At 46.2% G+C, this 24,823-nt stretch overlaps 1 protein-coding gene and 1 pseudogene across 1 annotated transcript; both read right to left on the bottom strand.

Annotated features, from left to right (window-relative positions):
• Window positions 1–18,569: 18,569 nt before the first annotated feature.
• LOC138998401 (ornithine aminotransferase, mitochondrial pseudogene) lies at window positions 18,570–20,516 on the bottom strand (annotated as a pseudogene).
• Window positions 20,517–22,758: 2,242 nt separating this feature from the next.
• On the bottom strand, window positions 22,759–24,387 carry LOC138998400 (zinc finger protein ZFP2-like). Its single transcript, XM_070400499.1, has one exon. It carries the CDS (start codon window positions 24,385–24,387, stop codon window positions 22,759–22,761), a length of 1,629 nt encoding a protein of 542 aa, XP_070256600.1.
• Window positions 24,388–24,823: the final 436 nt, after the last annotated feature.

Below are 24,823 nucleotides of genomic sequence, written 5' to 3'. Positions count from 1 at the left end.
CAAAAGACCCACCTTTTATTTATTTTTAATCAACCTTATTTGGATGACATTCATTAATAAAATTGCATAGGTCAGGTGTGCAATTTTATAATGCATCATCTGTATATTGTATTGTGTGTTCACTACCTTCAGGTCAAGTCTCCTTCCATCATCATTTATCCCCCCTATGCCCTCTTCTCCCTCCCCCACCTGTCCCCCACCAACCCTACGCCCCACTCCCCACTCGTCAACCCCACCTGCCACACACCCAGCCCCCACCTGCCAGCTCCCATCCCCCACCACTATCCCTCACCCCCACCTCCCACTCTTACCCCTCACCCCTACCCCCAAATCCCACACCCTACACCACCACCCCTACCTCCCATCTCCCCAGCCCCCACTCACAATCTCCCACTCCCCACCCCCTTCCCCTGTTTGTGATTTGACATTTGAAATGATATTTGAGATGTGTCTTGAGAGCACGGGTAGGATTTAGACAGATGGAGAAGGTGAGAATGTGCTTCAGGTACAGAGAGTGGACACTTAGCCTGGAGGCAGGAGAGACGAACACTGGAGAGACCAGAGCATATGCCCCTCAGATGCCTGTAAGTGAGGGGTCAGGGCAGGGAAACAGAAGACCCTCCATGGAGGGAAAGGCAGAGGGATAAGGGAACTAACCACAGTGTGGTCAGAGCAGGGGAGACAGCAGCCCCTCCATGGGAAGGCAGGGCAGTGGGGGCCAGGGGACCACAGGCAGGGCTGATGTACAGATAGGACAGAGAATACTGCAAGGGACAGGGCTGGGGAACAAGGGCCAAACCGTGGGGGAACAGGGAACTCTCCATGGAGGGGTCTGTTTCCCCTGTTACCTATCTCTACTCCCATGTCCCCCCTTCCCTGGCCCCTCCATGGATGGTGCCCTCTCCCCACTAACCTGCTCAGACTATGTGGGGTCCTTTGTCCTCCCTGCCCTGCTACCTCCATGGAGGATGCCCTCTCCCCCTGCCCTGCTATGTATTTAAGGACCTGTGCCAAAATCCTTGCTGTCTCAAAGTAGGGTTCCCTATCCCCCCAGGCTCTCCCCTCCATTGAGGATTCCCTGTTCCCTCTCCTGCAAGACATGTCCCTCCATGTAGGGTTCTGTCTCCTCCCTGCCCTTCTCCCTCAAAGTGGGCCTCCCTTTCCCCACTGCTTGCCCCCTAGAAGTGAGGTTCTCTGTCCCCCTGCCCTGCCCCCTCCATGAAGGAAACCTTCTCCTCCCTGCCCCTCCCCCTAAAGTTGGGATCCCTGTCCCCCTGCCCTGCTCCCTCAATGGATAGTTCTGTCTCCTCTCTGCCCTGCTCTCTCAAAGTGAGGTTCCCTTTCCTCCTGCCCTCCCCCGTGCATGGGGGTTCTCTGTCCAACTGACCTGCCCCCTCCCCATAGAGGGTTCCCGGTCAGCCCTCTCCTCCCTGCCCTGCCTCCTTGAATTGGGGTTCCCTTTTCTCATGACCTCCCCACTGCATGGACGGTTTTCTTTACCCACTATTCCGTCCCTCCAAGTGCAGTTCCCTATCCCCCAGCTCTAACTCCTTTCTGAAGGGTTCCCTGTCCACACTGTCCTGTCCCCTGCCTGTAAGGTTCCCTGTCCCCTTGCACTGCCCCCTCCCAGGAGGGTTCCCTGTCCCCCTGCCCTGCCCCCTGCCAGGAGTGTTCTCTGTCCCCCTGTCCTGTCCCCTGCCTGTAGGGTTCCCTGTCCCGTTGCACTGACCCCTGCTGGGAGAGTGTCCTGTCCCCCTGTCCTGTCCCCTCCATAGAGGGTTCCCTGTCCCCCTGCCCTGCAGCTCCATGAAGGTTTTTCTGTCTCCTGCCCTCCACCCTCGATAGAGAGTCCCTTCTCCTCCCTGTCCTACCCCATCCATGGAGGTCCCCTCTCCTCCCTGCCCTGTCCCCTCCATGGAGTGTCCCCTGTCCCCACTGCTCTGTCCCCTCCATGGAGGGTTCCCTGTTTCCCTGCTCTGCCCCCTCCATGGAGGGTCCCCTCTCCTTCTTGCCCAGTACCCTCAATGGAGGGTCAACACTTTCCCTGCCCTCCCTCCTCCATGGAGAATCCCCTCTCCTCCCTGACCGGTCAGTCCATGGAGGGTCCCGTGTTCCCCATCCCCACTGCCCTGCCCCATCAATGGAGAGTTCCCTGTTCCCCATAACCCCTGCACTTCCCTCTCCATATGGAGTACCCATTCCCAGTATCCTTCCCCTCCATGAAGGGTCCTATTCTCCCTTCCCTGTTACCTCCATGAAGGGTCCCCTCTCCTCCCTGCTCTACCCCTCCATGGAAGGTCCCCTCTCCTCCCTGCTCTACCCCTCCATGGAAGGTCCCTTCTCCTCCCTGCTCTACCCCTCCATGGAGAGTAACCTCTCTTCCCTATCCTCTTTCCTCCATGGATGGTCCCTTCTCCCTACCCTTCCTCTCCATGGAGGGATCCTTCTCCTCCCTCACCCATCCAATGATTGAGGGTCCCTTCTCCTCCCTGCCCTTTCCCCTCCATGGAGGGTCGCCTCTCCTCTCAGCCTTGTCCCTTCCATGGAGGGTCCCCTCTCCTCCCTGATCCATCCCCTCCATGGAGGCTCCCTTCCCTTCTCCTCCATACTTGTGCCCTCCATGGAGGGCTCCCAACCCCCTACAATTCCCCCTCCATGGGGGGTCCCTTCTCCTCCCTGACACATGCCCTCCATGGAGGGTACCCTTTTGTCCCAGCCCTGTACCCTCCATGGAGTGTCCCCTCTCATCCCTTCCTGTTCCCACCATGGAGGGTCCCCTCTCCTCCCTGTCTGTCCCCTCTATGGAGGGTTAGCTGCCCCTACTGCCCTGCATCCTCCATGGAGGGTTCATTGCCTCCCTTGCCCTGCCCTCTCCATGAAAGGTCCCCTTCCCCCTGCCCTGTCCCCTCCATGCAAGGTCTTCTGTTTCCCTGCCCTGTCCTATCACTCACAGGCTCTGAGAGGAATGTGCTCTGGTCCCCAGTGTTCATCTGCCCTGCCTCCAGGCCATGTTCACTGTCTGTACCTGAAGCACATCTCACCGTCTTCATCTGCCCAAATCCTCCTGGGCTCTCAGGACACATGTCCAATATCATTTCAAATGTCAAATCACCGAGTGATCTTTAAAAACTATAAATCAGATCCCCCTATTCTGGTGCCTAAAAGCCTTCATGCCGTGACGGCACTTTCAACCCACACTAGGGCCCTCTATGTGCTCCCCCCGCCATCTGCTGTTCCCATAAGCCTGGCTGTCCTCGCCCTGGGGCACTGCCTCTCCTTTTGGGGTGGCTTCCCCAGGTCTCCATGGGGCCAGCTTTGTCTCAACAGCCATGTCTCAGTTTAAATATCTTGGGGAGCCCTTCCCTGGCCTGCTGGGGAGTCACCCTCCTGGGGAGCCCACACCCAGCCCTAAGGGGTACACTTGGCAGTAGGTCACAGTACTAACAGAGGTCAGAAAGGTAAGACAGGAGAAATTAAAAATGGTGGCAGAGTACGAGGATGCTGCATGGCCATGCTCCCAGGAACAAGCTGGAATTACAACTGAAAAATGAGAAGGCTTCCTGAATAATCAATGAAAAACTCACAGGAGAGAACCCTGATACCCAAGGACTGAAGGTGGAGCCTGCATAGAGACTGGTAGAAGGGGCAGAGACATGACCCACAGAGGGGAACTGAAGTCCCAGAGGTTTATCTCAGCCGGTGGGGGTGGGGGGGGAGGTGCCACTGAGAATTCTGGGATCTAATCCCGGAGCTGGGCTCCCCAGCAGAGAGCACCAAACAGAGGAAGGTATCCACATAACATCAAGCTGTGAAAAGAAGTGGGGTGTTGTCTGCCAGGGAATGGCAGCTGAAAGTTCAGGCACCTTCCTAAAGGGCCAATGCACAAACATTCCCTGTGCAGCCACCCACCTTGTGCTCTGGCAGAGGGAGGGTGAAGTGGACTGGAGCTGTGAGAGCAGAAGCCAGCACTGGGGACTCGGGGGACAGAGCTCAGAAGGCAGATACCCCAAGTCTCCTCAGCTCAGTCATTCCCTCACACAGCCACATAGACATCTGCCTTGCCTGGGGGGATAGACATCTGCCTTGGCTGGTGGGATAGACATCTGACTTGCCTGGGGGGAAGAGAGTTGACATACCCTATTGGAAAACACCTTGCCTTACGGCCGCTTAAGAGATTAAAAGTAACAATTCCAAGGAGTAGCAGCTGCTTGTGTAGCCCTTCCCCATCCAAGGAACAGCAGCCTCCTGATCACCACACCCTCTGTCTGAGGAACAGCAGTTGTGTGTGAAGCCTCCCCCCACCAGCCAGAGGAGCCACCAAAACTGTGAACAGCACCCACCAGAGCAGCTGCTACCAACTGAAGAGCAGCTGCTACCACAACCGCCCGAGGAGCAACCACAGCCTGAGGAGCCATGGCCCCCCAAGGAGCAGCCACTGAATGACTCAACATTTAAATATGGTGGTATAATCAAACATGGGTAGACAAAGAAACCCCAAAGGAAAGAAAAGGAGGACTCACCAGAAAAGCAGCTAAGTGATATGCAACATGACAGAAAAAGAATTCAGATTAAGGGTCCTAGAGTGCATAAATCGGATGGAGGAAAAAATCAACAACTTATGCAAGAAGCAAGAAGAAACAGATGAAAAAAATCAATAAATTATGTAAGATCCAAGAAGAAATGAAGAGTGATATAGCTGCGATAAAAAACACTATTGAAAGTTTCAACAGTGACTAGGAGAAGCAGAGGACCGAATTAGCGAATGAGAAGACAGGGAAGCAAAACACACCCAAACTGTACTGCAATTGGAGAAAAAAATTAAAAGACAGGAGGAGAGCCTAAGGGAGCTATGGGCAACATGAAACAAAACAACATACGAATAATAGGGGTGCGAAAACAACAGAAAGAGGAACAAGGATTAGAAAATATATTTGAAGAAATAATATCAGAAAACTTCCCTGAGGTGGGGAAGAAAAAAGTCACACAAGCACAGAGAGTCCCAAACAAGGTGAACCTGAAAAGACCCACACCAAGACACATCATAATTACCATGGCAAATGTTCAGGATAAAGAGAGAATCTTAAAGGCTACAAGAGAGAGATGGAAATTTACGTACAAGGGATCTCCCATTAGATTATCAAATGATTTCTCAACAAATCAGTAGCCCTAAGCGATTCTTCATTTGCAGCAATCTGTAGAAACTGAAGGTCTGTTGAGAACTTGGCAACCACTACCAGGATTCATGGGCTCTGCCTATTAGTATCTTTACCCAGCCCCTGGGGATGACCGCATTATGTCAGGGCCTCAGTCCTAAGGGCACAATTTTTCCTAGTCGGCTATCTTTCAAGGGACTTCTGCTTCCTGTCCCCAACTGGGATCCTCTCCCTTCTAGTTTCATTCCCAGCAGTTGGGAAGAGTTTAAAACCCTATTTCAGACAATGTCCCTCTTTTATTCTCCACCATCGATGGCCCTAGGATCCTGAAAATTAAACTGAAACTTCTCACCAAATACTTTGCCTCGTCTTCTCTGTTGCCTTTAGATACAAAACCAGCCCAGGATTCCTGAGTCCTTCCAGCTCAGCCACACCAACCAAAATCTTACAGGGTGGCATTGCAGCCTGTCACCCTCTTTCACACATCACACCATGTATCACCCACAAGTGACTCACTGTTCTGGACTCAGTGACCTGGGTTTCAGGATCTGACAGACACCGGCATGTAAGGATGGAGGGTAAATGGAGTGAGGCTGAGTAGAAGTCTTCAAGCAAAACGGAGTCTGGGAGGCACATAGGCCTCAATGCTGACTGTTGCTGCTCAACAAGCTTCAGACAAACCACTGCACCATGGGGACAGTGCCTCTGAAGCCTGGTCCTAGTTGTGACCCAGCGCTGGAGCCTATAGGTTAACAAAACAGAAAGGTCAAAGTGAGCACCTGGAAGCAACACCCAAACCAATCAGCACTGGATAAGACCCCTGGCCTGGGCTTTCATTGGCTAAATGCAGCCATAATTCGGCGCAGTGCACTTTGGGAAACTTACTTTTTCAGGCCCAATGGGTGGAATTAAGATCTCAATCACTGACTGATCATTGCAAATACTGGTGTTGGGGACCCCTGGTGGTGCTGGAAAATGACAAATTTAGGATTTGGGGGCTGGTCACAGGTTGCATGGAAGTGTTGTCTGCAACTGATCTCTTGTTTTGAGATGTAATTTTAGATTTCATGAAGTTCAGAATGCTCCCTGAGGTAAAAAGTATTATTTCAATTATTCCTGAGTGCCCCGACCTGCAGGGCACACATCGTGGGTACTCCACACCAAATCCTGCAAAGGAATGAGAGGATAGGAGACGCGAAGAAATGGAGGCAAGACAAAGTTCTGATCAAGCCTCAATTTTATTTTTACAGCGGGTAGAATTTATGTTGTTCTAGAGGGAGGGGGTGGGCAAGGAGGTCCATGGGCGTAGCTTATCACTAAGGATGTAGGAGGCTCTGGAATGTCGCAGCTTATCAGCGGAGATGTAGCAGCTTTGTGCTTAGGGTGAGGATAGGTTATCTTTTAACTCCAGGCTAAATCGCAAGGTTGTCTTTTAACTCCAGGCCAAACCGGGAGTTGGCTTGGAGGAGCCAGAAACCTATTGTTGTAAGCTGGAGATGTATATGTGATTTATAATGGCTCCCAACAATTCCTCCCTTACCATTTAGTTAAGGGTGGGCATTAACCGACTGGGGGAGTAGTGACCTGGTTCCTCCCATGAGATCGGCAGATCTCGCCTCTGGTGGCTCTTGGTATCTTTTGGGGAGGAGAGGCAGAGCCAACAATTATATATGTATGGATACCAACCTCTATGCAAACCAGGTGTGCTCACAGAGAAATCCAGAGGCGGTCGAGAAAATTTTGATTTTCTGTTTTGACCTTCCCTTGCAGTGCTTTGCCCTGCACCCAGACGGTACCCATACCATTCCTCTATATAGAGTGTAGGTAAGCATTCCTCTGGCCTTATGCTGTCCCCGTGGGGAGGGAGCTCTGGCAATCATAATCACGTTCTCGGTCTATAGTAGCTAAACGGTGGTAGTGAACCTGAATGGGTTTGGCCAGGATGCTATCAATTTGCTGTTTGACAAAACTTGTCAGTTTCTTAAAAGCCCATGGACCAAAGGTTAAAATTAACAGTAAGCTGACAAGGGGTCCAAGTGTAGGAAGCAGGTAGGGGAGTAGGCCATTGAGTCTGCTCCTAAGGGGGTTTTCGAACAGCTCTCTTCGCCTTTTGACCAGATCTTCCTGGAGTTTTCTTATCTTGTCTCGGACGATTCCAGATTTGTTGGCATAAAAACAGCAGCGTTCCTGTAGGGCTAAACATATTCCTCCCTGCCCTGCTATAAGTAAATCTAATCCTCTTCTATTTTGTAAAACTACTTCTGCTAGGGAGTCAATTTGGTCTTGGAGATCATTGATAATACCTGAAAGAGCCTGATCATCAATTAACTGATTAGATAGTTTATTATAGGTATGTAATTCGGTTCCTAATCCAGCTGTGCCAGAGGCCACAGCTCCAGAGACCCCCAGTCCTATAAGTAAAGGAATAAATTGGACAGCCAAAAAAGGGTATTTTCTCTGCTGTACAATCTGCTGAACCTGCTTAAATAGTAAGAATAAACTTTGGTCGCTAAACCATTTCAACTGGGCAGTTTCAATTCTACTTACTAGGCCCGAAGCATAAGAGGAATCAGAAATTATATTAATAGGCTGTTGGAAATCTGCAACGCAGCCTTAATAGCTTTTAATTCAATTCTTTGCACAGAAGTATGACTGGTCAATATGACTCGGTCAGAATTTATAGTATGATAGGCAGCTTTCCCATTTGATGACCCATCAGTAAAAACAGTTAAAGCTCCAGGAATTGGTTCCTGCGTAGTATTTTTTGGTATAATGATGGAGGTCTTATATAAAAATTGTAAAAGTTTATCTTTTAATAGGTGACAACTAAGTTCCCCTGAATATCCATTTAACCCAATTTGCCAATTTTAAGTCAGTTTGAAATAACATTTATTCTTTTAACTTTACTTGTCCTAAGTTATGGACAGTAAATGACATTAATTAAATTTCTGGTATTAGTCTTTGGGCAAATTTACATAAACTTTGTTTAAGGAGACAAAACACAAATTATTTAATTTAGCTTTTGAGGCCCAATATATTGATTTTTAATTTCAGTTAGACATCTGAAGGAAACCTCTTTTTATTTCCTTCCAGACAGTTCTTTCTCACACAAGCAACAAATGTAAGAAACATGGTTGCCTTTTGAGATTTTAACAAATACTGCCGCAAAGCCATATATTTCAAGTGATTATTTTATTTATGGTGACTAATTATTATCAGATTTAGTATTTTAACAACAATTTGTAAATGTTAGTAATTATATTTTTAAAGAGAATATCCTTTGGCTTATTTGCATATATAGAGGAATCATGGGAAGCCTTCAGTAGCCTTTATAGAAGAATTTACTTAACTAGGATTCAATTGCTTACAAAGATTAGTAATTTAAGTATTTTTTTTTAAAAAAAGGCAAAGCGAAGCAAGTAAATTTAGTATTTAGTAAACTTTTGATTCACAAGGGGCAAACGCTGCCCCACCTGCAGCCTAATTTAAAATGCAGTAGTGAGGAGCCTTTGTTATTTCAAATTACATCTTAAAATTCCACTGCTGTATTTTAGGAAATATTAAACAAAATTACTTGTTTTGCCCTTTCTCAGAGGCAAAAACTTAAAATATATATTTATTAATTTTTATTTGATAAAGCTTTCCATGTGATTTCAAGTCTATTAAATTGGCTTTATTAAAAAATCCTTTAAGAAGAGAGAATAAACTTTTGAAAACATTTCAGGGCCCTTGAAATTTCTCAAAGTCATTCCTTGGTTATAGTTTTGAAATCCAACTTGAAAGACCATCAAATATATATGTGTATATATGATTTAAAGATTATATACCTTTTATAATTATTAAGAGATATCAATTAAATTTAAACTGATCTTTATATTTAAAAATTTCGGTTGGGATTACAAAATTTATCCTCTTTTTTTCAATTAGTCAAATGTTGAAATTTTACTATAATTATATGATTTCTCCAAATTTATTTAACCAGAACTTTAAACTCTTAGCTGGCAAGTTAAATATTTAGCATTTCTCAATCAGTAACATTTTTAAGAATAAATTTCAAAAATGCAAGACATAATCAACCAACAGATTTAATTCTGTTCTTTAGATTTTGTACGAAGTACACTTAGATCTTATTTAATTCAATATTATGTCACTTCAAGATACCTAGGTATAAACTCCAAGGTCTTAAATTTCACAGCAGATTTGGAAAACCACACTTGAGGTTGGCAAGGCAGGCCTGGCCCAGCCTTTGATTTTAAAACGACCATAATTTTTCCTCTGGGGAAGGCCAACAAACAAGGTTGTAGCTACATTGCTTCCTGCCCCTTGCTGGTCGGTGGGAAGTTTCAATATTGGCCTGGGGGAGGAAGGGGGGGGCTGTTTTCCCTGGAAGAACAGGTTTGGCCTAGCCTGGATCAATCAGATGTAAATTGACCACATTCTTTAAGAATTTGCTACAGGTGGGAAGCAACTAGCCCCTTTTCTCATTAGAAATGTTTTGGCCAGCCTTTTCAATTAATAAAGGGCCGGTTTTTTACCGGGCTACTTAGATTTTTATAATTAATATAGATCAATAATTCTTGAGATCAAATCTAAATTATTATTTTAAGGCAGTTATTTTGGTAAATTTTCTGTAACAGGCAATTTTACTAAATTTCTTTGAGGCTTTTAAGATTAACTTTGGAACAGGCTTTATTAACATTTCAAAAATCACTCTTTATTATGGAAATATACCAATCTTATTGCTAGAACCAGCCTGCATTTCTTCCCTGGCTCAAATATGCCATTTTTCTTAGGAAATAATCAGTCTTGGGTTTTATTCTGTACACTTGTAAAGAGATTCTTAGCTCAAAACTCTATCTAAATGTCCAAAATCGGATGATGCGCGCTTTCGTTCCAAGCCAGTTTTTCTCTTTACACGTGAACAGAAATCCCAGACGCATTTTTTAAATTGTGTAAAACTTTTTTAATTACGAGAAGGAGATTTGAAATTTGAATACTGGGGAGGAGGCGTTTGCTCCCTTTTCCTTTCCCCTACACATCCTGCTTTGGGGGAAGTTTTAGCAAATGACTTAGATGGCGTATTTGTTCCCAAAGTCATGCTTAATAGAAGAAGACATTTTAAATTTTTTTCTATTTCACTTTCTAAAGTCATGGCTAGCACCCAAGGTAATCTTAGCCAAAGTTTGGTTGTCATAAGATGTTCTCCAGTAATTTTTAAATAAAACACCAAGTGATCTCATTGCAGGAGAGCCCACAGCTCTGCCCTCTCCTGCCATCTCTGAATCTCTCCGAACCAGAGAGAGATTCGGCAGCGGGGTTTCATTTCTAAAAGGTAAAGAAGCCTTTTAAATCTTTCTTTCTAACCCTAAATCTTCGTGCCCTGAGGGACTCCCTGAGTCCTTCAAGAAGCCTTTTGAATCTTTCTTTTTAAACCTAAATCTTCGTGCTCTGAGGGATTCCCTGAGTCCTTCAAGAAGCCTTTTAAATCTTTCTTTTTAACCCTAAATCTTCACGCCTTGAGGGACTCCCTGAGTCCTTTAAGAAACAGATCATGAGAACTCAGAGCCTGACCCATGTCTTAGCCTCTTCCACGTAAGCCTCCGGGACGTATAAACCCGTACCAGGTCAGCCCAGGAGTCGACAAGGAGACGAACCAGCGAGGGAGAGCAGCCAACTGCTACCTCAACGGAGAGGCCCCTGTTCACGTGTCATAGGTCTGGATGTAGAAATTCTCTGCTGAGACTACTTCAGTCCTGTTTATGCCACAGGTGTGTTTTCCTACGTAAGCAACCGGTTGGTATAATCCGCCAACTCGGACCCCTAGATCAGAGCTTCCCAGATCGAAACTTGTTTTCAAGTGCCTTCCTTGGAGCTGCTTTTGCAGCTCACTCCTCCTACGTAAACAGCAGGTTGGTATAATCCGCCAACTCGGACCCTTGTGAGGCAGGTAACCTGCTAGGACCCTCAGGCATTCACCAGTCGGGAGTCAGGCACTCCATGAGTGCTCACAAGGTGGACGGCTTATGTTTTAAAGTAGGCAAGGAGTTTTCCCGGAGTAACACTGACACAAGTTTTTTCTGGTTTACTTCTAATTTTGGGTGGACGGTTTAAGCTTTAAAGTAGGCAAAAACATTTACTTGAGAGTCTCAGCTGGAGTCCCCATTTTCTCAGAAAGACCACTAAGACAAGGTGAACGCAGGGTTTTTGGAAGGAGTCAACCACATGGAACGAAACCAAGGGACAAGCCTGAGTGATTCGGAGTTCTCTCCGCCGAAATCGGGTACCTTTCACTCTTCCCCGAAACAACAAGAGAGTGCTCAAAGTGGACTAGAGGCAGGAGACAAGGGGGGAGGCAATGAGGAAAGAGAATGCCTATCCAAAATAAATGCGTTCACTTACCAAAGCAGCAGGTCTGACTCAAAAAGCGGGTAAGCAGAGCGGCGACCAGGAAAAAAGCAGGCTGACTCACAGGGCGATCCCAGTGGGGCCAAGGGGAGGTCCGGCCGGACAAAAGGTGAACGTTCTTGAGGAGGATTGGAGAGCGGAGACCGCGTTGGGCGCCAGTTTATGCCCCGACCTGCAGGGCACGCATTGTGGGTACTCCACACCAAATCCTGCAAAGGAATGAGAGGATAGGAGACGCGAAGAAATGGAGGCAAGACAAAGTTCTGATCAAGCCTCAATTTTATTTTTACAGCGGGTAGAATTTATGTTGTTCTAGAGGGAGGGGGTGGGCAAGGAGGTCCATGGGCGTAGCTTATCACTAAGGATGTAGGAGGCTCTGGAATGTCGCAGCTTATCAGCGGAGATGTAGCAGCTTTGTGCTTAGGGTGAGGATAGGTTATCTTTTAACTCCAGGCTAAATCGCAAGGTTGCCTTTTAACTCCAGGCCAAACCGGGAGTTGGCTTGGAGGAGCCAGAAACCTATTGTTGTAAGCTGGAGATGTATATGTGATTTATAATGGCTCCCAACACCTGAGGACCACAAATCTAAATGGATATATTGTTTTTAAGTTTTTTTATTTGATTTTTAAAGAGAGAATGAAGGAAAGGAAAAGAGAAAAGCACTGATTGGTGCCTCCTGCATGGCCCCCACCCACTAGGCTTACACCCCAAAAACTTGGCTTGTGCCTCACAAGGAATCTAACTGGTAACATTTCTGTGCATGGGACTACACTCAACCAATAGACCCACTCCAGCCATCAGATATTTTATTTTTATCAAAACATTTTATTATTAATAGAAAAATCAGGATAGGAGAAAATGTACATAATCCTCTCCTAGTTGTTTAAAAACAAAATTTTAAAGGGTACATGGCCAACAAGTTGACCTTTCCTACATTGTCTGCATGTTTGCAGTCATTACACATTGTGAAACTATGGAGCTAAGAGTTACTGAATGTTCACTACACGTGCCAAGCCCTGGATTCAATGCTTTACATGAACTATTTCAACATAAATTGCATGATTATAGAGTTAATAAAAGGCAGGGCTGGAAGACAAACCCATGTGTCTCTAACAACAGAGTTCTGGCTTCTACTGTTGGGCTCTGTAACTATTAGGATTGGCTAGATGTTATTATAAATTACCAACAGACCCAAAGATTTATTGGTTTTTATATTAAAGAAGGTATCTTTCTTGTTCATGCCACATGATCTCCCTGATTCTCCTGGGACTTGTATAAAGAGAAGCCACCATATACATACCTCCTGGATATATCAGAGATGTACAGAGATGGTGGCAAGTCTCAGTGCTTCCAGACTTTTCTCTTAGCAGTGACAGGCTTCACGCTCAGCACATTTCATTGGTCAAAGCACTTCACAGGGCTGCAGCAAATTCAGGTGGTCAAGAGGGAAGTCTGACATACTTGATGGCCACATTCATGTGACTACATGGGGCCAGCCTCTTTTGGGGCTGTGTATGGGCGAAGAAGAGCAGTGAAGATTGGTAGGAAGTGACAGTGGAAATTAGTTCAGATGGTTCACTTCCCCCTCATCCAGGTGCATTTTGTCCCAGAGCTGCCCACAACCACCACTGCCTAGATTCAAAGGAGTGAACTTCAATAAGAGGAATTTGGTCAGAAGTCATTGGCCATGAACTCAGAGCCCACTTTTGAGTGTGACCTTTAATAAATCCCTGGCTGCCTCGGTCCCCCCACTATGTTCGTGGTGAAGATCCACATGTTTAGAATGTTTATTGGAAGGTACAGGACTGCAAGCATCCCAGCATCCATGTTCTTTGAAATTAATATCAGTCACTACTCTGTCTCTGAGTCTCTATCATTTGTATAGCTCAGGTGAGGGCTCCATCAGGTGGGGCTGAATGTAAAAATGCTGACATTAACATCAATGTTGGTCCTAGGTTCCCATTCATTTGTGCCTGAACCTGTGCTAAATGTGGTCCCTCCATTGTTCTCTTCATCCCCATTGGAGGGAGCACTGGGCCTAATTTTCCCTCCTTGTCTCAATGTTCCTGAGTGTCCAAGCTCACCCAGTAAATGATGAGAGTCCAGAGGTCATAAAGTGATGCTCCAAGCCACCCCAGGCACATTCCTTATTAGGTGTCAGCATAGCTTACAAATGGACAAGGGATTGACCTTCTCTTCAGGGACCAGGAGGACCACCTGAGTATCCCAGCCTTCTCCAGGGATATCCAGTTCCTCATTCCTAAGGGGGAATTAGGGTCCTAGGATTCTTCACCCTCAGCTTTCCCCCATATGCACCCATCCAGTGATTCCTTTTCAGGGATTCAGGATCTTCCAGATCCTCCTCAAAGGCTTAGAGTCTGCCAAAAATAGTGCCTCCACACTATTCTTCCATTCTGCCACCAGTCTTTCCCAATTCTCCAACTTCAGTCAGCCTACAGTTCTATGACCCTTCACTTCATCCATCCATGAACCTGAGATGGGACCCAAAGGGGTATAACAGTGGCATGGAAGAGAAGGGGCTCAGCCTGGGGAGTAGAGAAGAACATATTGTCCTCTAAATCACCCCTGTGGAGATTGCCTATGCATTTGTCTGTTCCTGGGGTGCACACAAGTAATCTCATAGGGAACATGCAGACATCATAAGCACACAAATGCACGGGTACAGAACATCCCCAGGCAAAGATGGACTCTCAGGTGCAGGACTTGTGGCCAGGCTCACAGAGACCCAGACTATAGACTCGGACATCACTTTGAGGGGAATACACAAATACACACAGATAAGAACACATGGGAACAAGACAGCGTCACGATGCACACCCACACACACGATGGACACACACAGGCACACACCAGAAGGGACATACGTGGACACAGTAGACAGACACAAAGAAAATAAAAAACACAGATACAATCAGGAACACTCAAAGGGGCAGCAATTCACACATACAACCAACACTGACAAGCAAAGCAACACTCCCCTTAATGCTCAGACATACTAATACACTGTTTTGAAGGAAACATTAAGAACTGAGGTGCTGTCTTGACAAGGTAGTACGGTGGGTTGGAGAATCATCTCATAATGCACCTCCCCTCCCACCCCCCACACACAATAGATTGTGAATTTGATCCCTGGTTGAGGCATGTTTGAAAGGCAACTGATCCATGTTCCTCTCCCATTAATGTTTACTTATTTATCTCCCTGTTTCTCTTTATTCTAAAATCAATAAACATATCCTCAGCTGAGGATTAAAAAAGAAAAATGTAATAAGTAAGGTATTGAATTTTCAAGAACATAGCATTAAATTCAGAGCAATCTCTCTAGAACAGTTATCAGAGAATCATTTGAATGCAGTCAATGTGTCTTCTTTTCCCTGGGAGGCTAACAGAATCACTATCGCTGATCTCAGAAAAACCCCACATAATTAGTGTCATAGTCATGATCCTCTCCTGGCTTTCATTAACCACTAAATGATGGTTTCTGAATAAAGTCATCCCTTCATTTCCATAACTTAGGTTAGACTTTGAGTGATAAAAATGAACTTATCTTAGTAGAAGCTGTTTCTGAGAAATTCCAACATAACTTTAGGCACTGGAGTGAGTAGAGCCAGTTCTCCCTCCAGGTCCCATGTGGCCATGCACTTCCTGTAGATAACTAGAACCTAGAGGTCCAGGAGTGATGCTATGAGTAGACCCAGACACCTTCCTCTATTAGTTTTCAGCTTAGCTTTCACATGGGTAAGGGACACCCTCTCCAGGGATGTCCAGTTCCTCATTATTAGTGGGGACTTAGGAGCCTAGAAGTCTTCCCCTCAGCTTTCCCCCACATGCACCCATCTTCACATTCCTTTCCAAGGACCCTGGATCATCCAGCTACTCCAAGAAGGCACAGTCTTCCACAAACATTTCCAATCCACGCTCTATACCTCCTGTCTGTCATCACAGTCTGCCCCTATTCCCCACCTTGCTACAGCCTGAGGTTCTATGAACTGACCCTGTGCTTAATTCATACTTGAGATGGGACCTCCAGAGGGACACCAGATGCCTGGATGAGCAGGAGAATAAGGGGCTCAACTGGTGGTGGGGAAGAATACCAGGTAGTCCTCTACATCACCTCTCCGGAGATTCACTATGACTTGTCAGTGGTTGGGGTTCACAGACTCAGAGAAATATACAGATAACATGAGCACAGAAACATGCAGGTAGAGAACACCTCCAGCCTCTTCTGGGCACTCAGGTGCCGGACTTAGGTCCAGGCTCACATAGACCCACACTGTAGACATAGGCAATACCTTGAGGGGAACGCGCACACACACACACACACACACACACACACAGAGGAACAAACAATAGGGGCCACCCAGACAGTGCCACAGGACACACACACAATGGACACACACACAATGGACACACCCCCATATGCTGGCAGGAATCCCTAAAACCAAACCTGTCCAGGGGCCCAACCTCACACCCCACGGTATATTGTCCCTCAGAGTCCAGGCTCCATCACCTCACTCCAGGTGCAAGGGTCTGCTCGGCACAGGCCAAACTTATGGAGCAGGGAGACCACCTGGAATGCATCCCCCCAATGTGGTATCATGTTGAGTCCAAGCCTCTCCTTCAGGAAATGCTTGTACTTCAGTGCTGGGGTCCAATCCCAGCAGGTCCAGGGGTCCCCAAAGGTGTGGATGGAGTCGGCGAAGAAGGAATGACACGAAGACAGCCTTCAGTTGGTCAGCAGCCTAGTCAGGACCTATAGCCAGGATCTCCAGCCAAAGTTCTGGTCGGAGTTCTGGTCAGGAACTGATGAGGATCTGACGTTTATTGTCTTGTTACATCCGTATTTATACCAGCCGATTTTAATCCTGTCAATTTCTATTACAAGGTGTTTCTCATCTTCATTCCAGGGAGTAAAGACCATGTAGCTTAACTACCCCCCTGGCACTTAATTAAGGGGTTGTATCCCCTCCCTAACCTCAGGGAAAGATCCCCACCTGGGGAAACAACCTTTCTCGGAGAGGTGACCTTGGTTAAAACACATGGCGCTAAAGGGAGCAAACATATTAAAAACAGTATGCTACATACGCCAGGTCCACTGAAACACATACTGTGCAGATGCCTCTTTCCTGCAGCGACTGCATCAAGCAGCAAGGATGGACCGGCCTCCGGCACTTCAGAATGGTCTCACCATTAAAAACACACAGCACCATTTTCTGGAGAATCCATGCTACCTCCAGGACTGGTTGGGCAGTGGTATTTTTAATGAAATGAAAATGGAAAAAATTACCCAGAAATGCAAAAATAGAGAGATTCAAACAATGCCCGCGGAGCTTAGGAGAGTGTATGGGCTGCTCAGAGGTAGGTGAACTTATTTGAGGTCCTCAAGTATTAGGGGCTGCTCCAGAATGCCTGGGAGGGATCTGGGCTCCTCAACCACGTGAATCCAAAATAGCTCAGTCTCAACCCCTGGCTGGAAGGTGCTGAGACCACAAAGCCCATGTCCAGGCCCAGAGCTTTTCCCAGCCCCTTAGGGTTTAGTCTCAGGGAGCTCAGATGTCATAATTACTTGTGGGTGACTCTTCAGCTTAGCCCCAGTTCCCCACCCTCCACACTGACAGCAGGGCCCCTCCCCTCCTGTCCTCTCCCTCACTGTGTGCTCTGCCCTCATGAGAACCCTTATGGCTGGTTCACCACAGGGAAGCTGCCTGGTTTGTGATGGTGTTCGCATATGTTGACTCGTTTGGTGAAAAAACACACAAATATATTGCTCAGAGAGCAAGAGAGAGAAGAATAGGGAGAGGGAAACACCCATTTTGTGTTCCACTAATTCTATACATTGTTTGATTCTGTTTTTTTCAAAATATATTTTACTGATTTTTTACAGAGAGAAAGGGAGAACGATAGAGAGTTAGAAACATCGATGAGAGAAACATCGATCAGCTGCCTACTGCACACCTCCTACTGGGGATGTGCCCACAACCAAGGTACATGCCCTTGACTAGAATCGAAATTGGACCCTTCAGTCCACAGGCTGACGCTCTATCCACTGAGCCAAACCAGTTAGGGCATGATTCTTTTTTTAATATAAGCTTTATTTTTAATTTAAAGAAAAACTGAAAACGAGTATTTTTTACAAATTATACCAACACTGAAAACGTAATTTGGGAATGTTGAACATTAGTTCTCAATTCAAAATAATGACATGTCTTGGTGTTGGCTAATGTAAAGTTTATTTAAACCTAGTACTTTTATATAAGCTTAACCATTTCATCCTTCCTAAAATTCAGTGATTATGATTCAACTTTAGAAGGTTAAAGCAGTCTTCTATGTAAAACCCCATATACCTTTTTGAAATACAATATATTTACACCAGCGAGGAAATGATAAAAACCTGTAAAAACCACATGGGACTTGCCGAAAAGGCTGCCTACATACAGAGGGAGCATTTCGCCTCAGCACACACACACACGTGATCAAACAGACTCCCTCACGTTCTCTTACACAGCAACCTGCGTGGTTATAAATGCCGCTCTAGCATGTATGAACTGAAAATAACATATGTTTTAAAAGGTCCTTGAAGACACAGGGTAGTGGAATGAGCCAGCGCTGAGAGCAGCACCACACAGGCTGTTAGAAGGATGTGGCCGAGCTGCCAGCCCAGCTGGCTCCGCCCCTGGGGAAGCAGGCCCCGCCCCGTGGGAACAGGGCCTACTCCGTGGGAACAGACCCCACCCCAGGGAAGCAGGACCTGCCCTCAGAAAGCTGGCGGAGGCAGACCCAGAAAGACTGATGGTCTGGCCAAAACCGGTTTGGCTCAGTGGATAGAGCATCGGCCTGCGGACTGAAGGGTCCCAGGTTCGATTCCAATCAAGGGCATGTACTTGGGTTGCGGGCACATCCCCAGTGGGAGATGTGCAGGAGGCAGCTGATCCATGTTTCTCTCTCATCGATGTTTCTAACTCTCTATCTCTCTCCCTTCCTCTCTGTAAAAAATCAATAAAATATATTAAAAAAAAAAAGACTGATGGTCTTTTTGATGACCTCCACGGCCTCCTGGACCTCGTCCTCTTGATGACCAGAGGAGGTGGAATCTGATGATGTCGCCATGGGTGGGCTTGGCCAGAAGTCCATTCTCTCGAAGGCGCAGGCGCACCTTCCAAGCATCGGAATCTTTGGTTTCCCCGCTGACGGTGGCATCCAGCAGCCCCTTCCCAAGCATTGCGGTCACGATGTCCCAGGGCAGCTTCCTGAGCTCATTCTCTTCTTCCAAAACTTCGCAGGTGGCGTTGGCCCCGCGGCTGCCCAGGGGGTTGTCCCTGTAAGTGGAGCCGCGCTCCCCAGGCTGGATGGTCAGCATGATCTCGTGGTCACACAGCACCGCCCACACGGGTTACAGGCCACTGGAAAGGGCCTTGCCCAGGAGGACGAGGTCAGGCCTGACGTTTGCATGGCCGACTGCCAGCCATCGCCCAGTCCTGGCCAGTCCTGTCTGGGTCTCATCCAATAAACAGGACTGGGTGCCTGGCGCAGAGCTCGCGCACACCCCTCAGGCAGCCTGGGTCGGGACAATGACGCCCGCCTCGCCCTGAATGGGTTCGACCATGAACGCAGCAACGTTTGGATCCTGAAGAGCACGCTCAAGAGCAGGTAGGTCGTTGTAGGGAATGATCTCGAACCCCGGCATGAAGGGGCCAAAGCCGTCGTCGCTGCTGGGGTCCGTGGAGCTGGAGATGGCACACACAGTCCTGCCCCAAAAGTTTCCAGCTGAGAAGACGATCTTGGCTTTGTCCTTGGGGATGCCCTTCACGGTGCAGCCCCACCACCGCGCCAGCTTGCAAGCGGTCTCCCCGGCCTCCACCCTGTCTATGCTCGTGGGGAGAACCTGGTGGTAGTTGAAGAGCTTTGTGACGTTCTCCTCGTCTTTGCCCGGCACGTTGTTGTAGGAGGCCCGCGAGGTTGGCGTCAGCTTCCCCGCCTGGCTCTTCAGGGCGTCCACAATCTTGGGGTGGCAATGCCCTTGGTTGACGGCGCTGTGCGCACTCAGAAAATCAAAGCGTTTCCTGCCTTCCGCATCCCACAGGGAAATACCTGTCCCTCTCTCCAGGGTGACCAGTAAGAGGTGGTAAAGAGCGTCCCAAAATTCAGGCAAGATTTGAATTTTGCGTGAGCATTAACAATGGCAAAAAATAAAAGCCCAATTTTACTTGGTTTACTGAATCAGATTTTAATATTTGTTACCCTGTGATTTCAATCCCTTCAATTTGATAAGCATTACCAAGTACCAATTATGGCCCAGGAGCAGAGACAATCAAGACCAAGGCTTTGCGTGTGTACCAGCAAAGCTGTGGAGGCCATTTACCCGTTGTCCTATTCCATACAAAACCCTATACTGTATACATTTTGAATCAATAAAAAATTTACAATTTTTAATTATAAACCTGTGTTTTCTATCAAAATTACTTCTTGCGTGAATTTTGGGACACCCTTTAGTTGTGAGCGCCATACTTGGCTTCCCCGTTCAAAAACGTCATCCGACCATAGAGGGCCTTGGACCATCTTCTTAGTCGCCACGGATGTAGGAGAAGTCACTGGCGTGTGGGCGCCCCGCCACAGTCTGCAGACGAGCTAGCTTGGAAAGCATCGTGTCCGCAGAGCAAGAATTCCACCAACCAGCTACCCTTTCTCCTGCGGTTAGGATGGAAATGCAGATTGCTCAGCCTGGATCCAGGGACGACCTGCTGGGTCCAATAATCCCTGGGGGTGCCTCTGGCGCCAGAACCAGCGGCTATGTCTTGGTGGCAGCACATTGTTTGATTCTTGCATGGAGCCTGACTGAGGATGGAACCCACAACCTTGGCACTACTGAGATGATGCTTTAATCAACTGAGCTCTCTGGCCAGGGAGAAACTTATCAGGGGTTTTTAGTAAAATAAGTCACTAATGTATCTGAGAATAGTAGATACCAGAACCACTGAGATGAGAGGTAGTGATGGAAGACAACAATTCTCAGGTCACGCATCCCGGAACCAGAGAGGAGGGAGCCCGATTCTGGGTTGTGTCACCTGACAACTGCCCTCTCATAATCCAGGACCCCTCAGCAGGTATCGGAGAGCTGGTTTCGGCCCAATTCCCTGCAGGCCAGGCCGTAGGACCTAACCTGCCAGAGGGATCCCACTCATTCCACAGACACCCTTGAAGCCAAGGCGCTGCCCCAGGTGGAGCCTAATGGGGAGGGACCGGGGAAGGTTGGCATTAGGCTGTGTCAGACCCGTCTCAGCCAGTCCCACCCCACTTGTCACTTTCTAATTAATTTCCTTTCAATGTGCACAAGTCCATACAGCCAGTCACTAGTAAAACAAAATGATATACTACTGAAATATCTTAGGTCCATGTTCAATGCCATCATTTTCGCAGTTGGAATGTAGTTATGACATTTACACCAGGGAAATTTTCAACTACTACAAACCTAGACTTCAATGTATATGAAATGCTTAAACTTAAAGAACACTGGTGGAGAATTAACAATGCAGATTAAATGTATAAGTGTCTGGTACAAGTGGGCTATAAATCATACATAGGGTAAAAATTGAGAAAAACCATTTTGTTTATAGAATTCAAAAACCAAGAATACCATATGGCCAAAAAATCAGTCGAGTCACTGAGGACTGAGTGAAATTGAAACATATGTCTTAGAGGCTGCACCGCCCTCCTATTGGTTAGAATAGAATAATAAATTAAGTTTAAAAGTAAACAAAAAATCCTGATCATTTTAACAAAGAAGATAAAGACAGTGAAAGAAATACATGAAGAAATCATCACCATCAAATATCTTTATGGAAATGAAGTTAAAACAAAAGCGAGTTAACAGTACACTCATTGATGGGGCTAGTACTTAAAAAGATTAACCTTTGCATGTGCTGGCAGAGTTGCATAGAATTTTCTGGGTGGGTGGGAAGGCAAACTGATTGACCATTTGAGGTCATAGTTCCATATATGTTGAAATGTACCACATTCACTGACACTGGAACAGTTTAATAAGACATACATCTGTAGAAAGAATGGAATACAATATTCTGAGCTGTTTTATTTTTAAAACCCCAAACGTAGAAATAACTGAAATTATAGGCGGCTCAATAGTAAAAGTGGTTATCCATAGAATACAATATTTTCTAGAAATAAAAAATTATTTATATAAACGTTAGTGTTAAATCTCAAACATCTGTATAGCATGAAGGAAGCCAGTGTTTGTTAAAAAGAATTCACCTTATAGTGCCAATAAATTTATGAAAAATATGAACTACTCTATTGTAAAGGAAGGTAAATCAATGTCTGCATGGAGGGTTGGGGAAGCAGAAATATTACAAAATGACTGGGGGTAAATACAGAGTGTGGCAAATTCAGGTTTAAGGTAGTTGGTGTTGAAATCAATGCACTAATAAATAACAACACAAATATAAAAACACCCTTAAAAAAAAGATCATAAACCAGAGCAGAGAGCACAGAGTTTGCAGGTTGGTGAATAAAAAACCCCCAAAATTTATCAAAGCATAATGTGAGTACCACTATGTCCCTGAAAGAGGTAGCACTGCTTAGCTGAGAACAGCTGCTCTGGATGAATCCTGGGTCAGGTCCATTTTCTAGTCATAGAGAAATGAATGAAGATACTGCCAAGAGCTTGGAGGAATCATAATTACCACAAGCAGAAGTGAGAACACAGAATACATTCCCCTGAGCACCCAGGGAATGTGACCGATGCACACTCTTCAGGTGAGGCAGGTGTTAGCTGTGAAATCTCTTTAGTGATAAACACTCACAGTGACATCATTTGGGTTGTAGGTCTGGACATGTTAGCAAGTACAACACAGATCCTTCAAGTCTCACTTGTACCTCAATTTAATGACGAATCTAGCAGAGTGTATGTTCTCATTAAAGGGGTTTACATTCATGTAAATGGGTCCCATCGAGCCCCTTAAGTGTTCTTATTCTTAGTGAGAAAAATAAAACATTCCCTGCACATTTACATCTTTTCTCCAGTGTGAAATTACAGGTGTCTAACCAGGTTATAGTTGTAGCTAAAAGGAATCCCACACTCACTACACTCACCAGTGTGAACTCCCTTCTCTTCACTGGGGATAGAGCTTTCATTAAAGGATTTCGCACATTAACTACACTCATATGGCTTTTATCGAGTGTGAACTCTGTGGTGTTTCCTGAGGGCAGACCTTTCACTGAAATGCTTCCCACATTCACTACACTCATATGGCTTTTCTCCAGTGTGAACTCTGCGGTGGTTAGTGAGGGTAGCCTTTTCTCTGAAATGCTTCCCACATTCACTACACTCATATGGCTTTTCTCCAGTGTGAACTCTGCGGTGGTTAGTGAGGGCACCCTTTTCTCTGAAATGTTTCCCACAATCGCTACACTCATATGGCTTTTCTCCAGTGTGAACTCGTTGGTGTATACTGAGGGCAGCCTTTTGTCTGAAATACTTCCCACATTCGCTACACTCATATGGCCTTTCTCCAGTGTGAACTCTTTGGTGCACAGTGAGGTGACACTTTTGACGAAAGGATATCCCACATTCACTGCACTCATATGGCTTTTCTCCAGTGTGAACTCTGTGGTGTATAGTGAGGGTAGCCCTTTCTCTGAAATGTTTCCCACAATCGCTACACCCATATGGCTTTTCTCCAGTGTGAACTCTGTGGTGTATAGTGAGGGCAGCCCTTTCACGGAAATGCTTCCCACATTCGCTACACTCATATGGCTTTTCTCCAGTGTGAACTCTTTGGTGTATAGTGAGGTTATACATTTGACGAAAGGATATCCCACATTCACTACACTCATATGGCTTTTCACCAGTGTGAACTGTGTGGTGTTTAGTGAGGTGAGACCTCCGACGAAAGGATATCCCACATTCACTACTCTCATATGGCTTTTCTCCAGTGTGAACTCTGTAGTGTTTAGTGAGTTCAGCCCTTTCAGTGAAATGCTTCCCACAATTGCTACACTCATATGGCTTTTCTCCAGTGTGAACTCTGTGGTATCTAGTGAGGGCAGCCTTTTCTCTGAAATGCTTCCCACATTCGCTACACTCATATGGCTCTTCTCCAGTGTGAACTCTTTGGTGTACAATGAGGCGACACTTTTGACGAAAGGATATCCCACATTCACTGCACTCATAAGGCTTTTCTCCAGTGTGAACTCTCCCATGTGGAGGGTGGTTAAACATTTGTCTACACACTTCCCCACATTTATTATACTCATAAATCATATCTCCAGAGGAAAGACCTTTCTGATAAGCAACTTTCTGTTTCTGGCTGTCAGCTCTTTCACATTCCACCCACTGGGGATGTCTTTTTCCACTGAGAAATTCCTGTGAAATCTCATTGTTACTGTGTGGCTCCATAGTGTTAAGAGTGGCCTGGTGCTGGAGAAGCCCTAACATGGCTGGGGAGTCTTCCCCAACCTCCATACTAGCTACAGGCATGCCAGATAAGTAGAAGCAGCAACAGGTCACAAGCGAGGGACTCTCCATATCTTCTTTCCAGGGCTTCTCTCCACTGGCATCCTTCTGTTGCTGGTGAGGGTTTGCACTGGAACACAAGTCTCTCAAACATGCATCACTTAAGAACACATTCTTCTCAAAGTAAACCACTTGTAACTCACTCAGGTGCAAAATATCTTTTAACACTGAGAAGCACGGTTTACACAGATGGGTCCTCTGGGTGGCTGCAGCTGTCCTGGAAGCCCTGACCTGAGAATCTCCTACAGATACACTGTGCTCAGAATGGGCCTCCACATCATCCATCTTACGCCAAGGACCTGAAAACAGAGGAATGATGACAAAATGAATGTTGACTCTGGTGACAGCGGGAAGTCCCATTATAAAAGTGGGTTGCACATACTACATTGGTTTCATGCAATTGGCTGAAAATAAAAGACCTGAAAGATGGATTAGTAAGAGGTCACTCTGAAGTTCTTGAGCACTGAAGATCACAAAACAAGGGAGACTTCAGCAGAAATAGAGCAAAAACAAGACAAGTACCACATGGAGGAGAAGTGGACTGTCCAGCTCATTCTGCTGCTAACAGCATTCAGTAGATCAGTGATGGCGAACCTATGACACGTGTGTCAAAGTTGACATGCAAACTCATTTTTTTGCTTGATTTTTCTTTGTTAAATGGCACTTAAATATATAAAATAAATATCAAAAATATAAATCTTTGTTTTACTATGGTTGCAAA

The sequence above is a fragment of the Myotis yumanensis genome, unplaced genomic scaffold (genome assembly GCF_028538775.1).
Source record: "Myotis yumanensis isolate MYYU_CA2020_CCGP unplaced genomic scaffold, mMyoYum1.0.hap1 SCAF_20, whole genome shotgun sequence".
NCBI lineage: Eukaryota > Metazoa > Chordata > Mammalia > Chiroptera > Vespertilionidae > Myotis > Myotis yumanensis.
The sequence above is the reverse complement of the archived record's forward strand: the minus strand, read 5'-3'. Positions and strand labels throughout refer to the sequence as shown.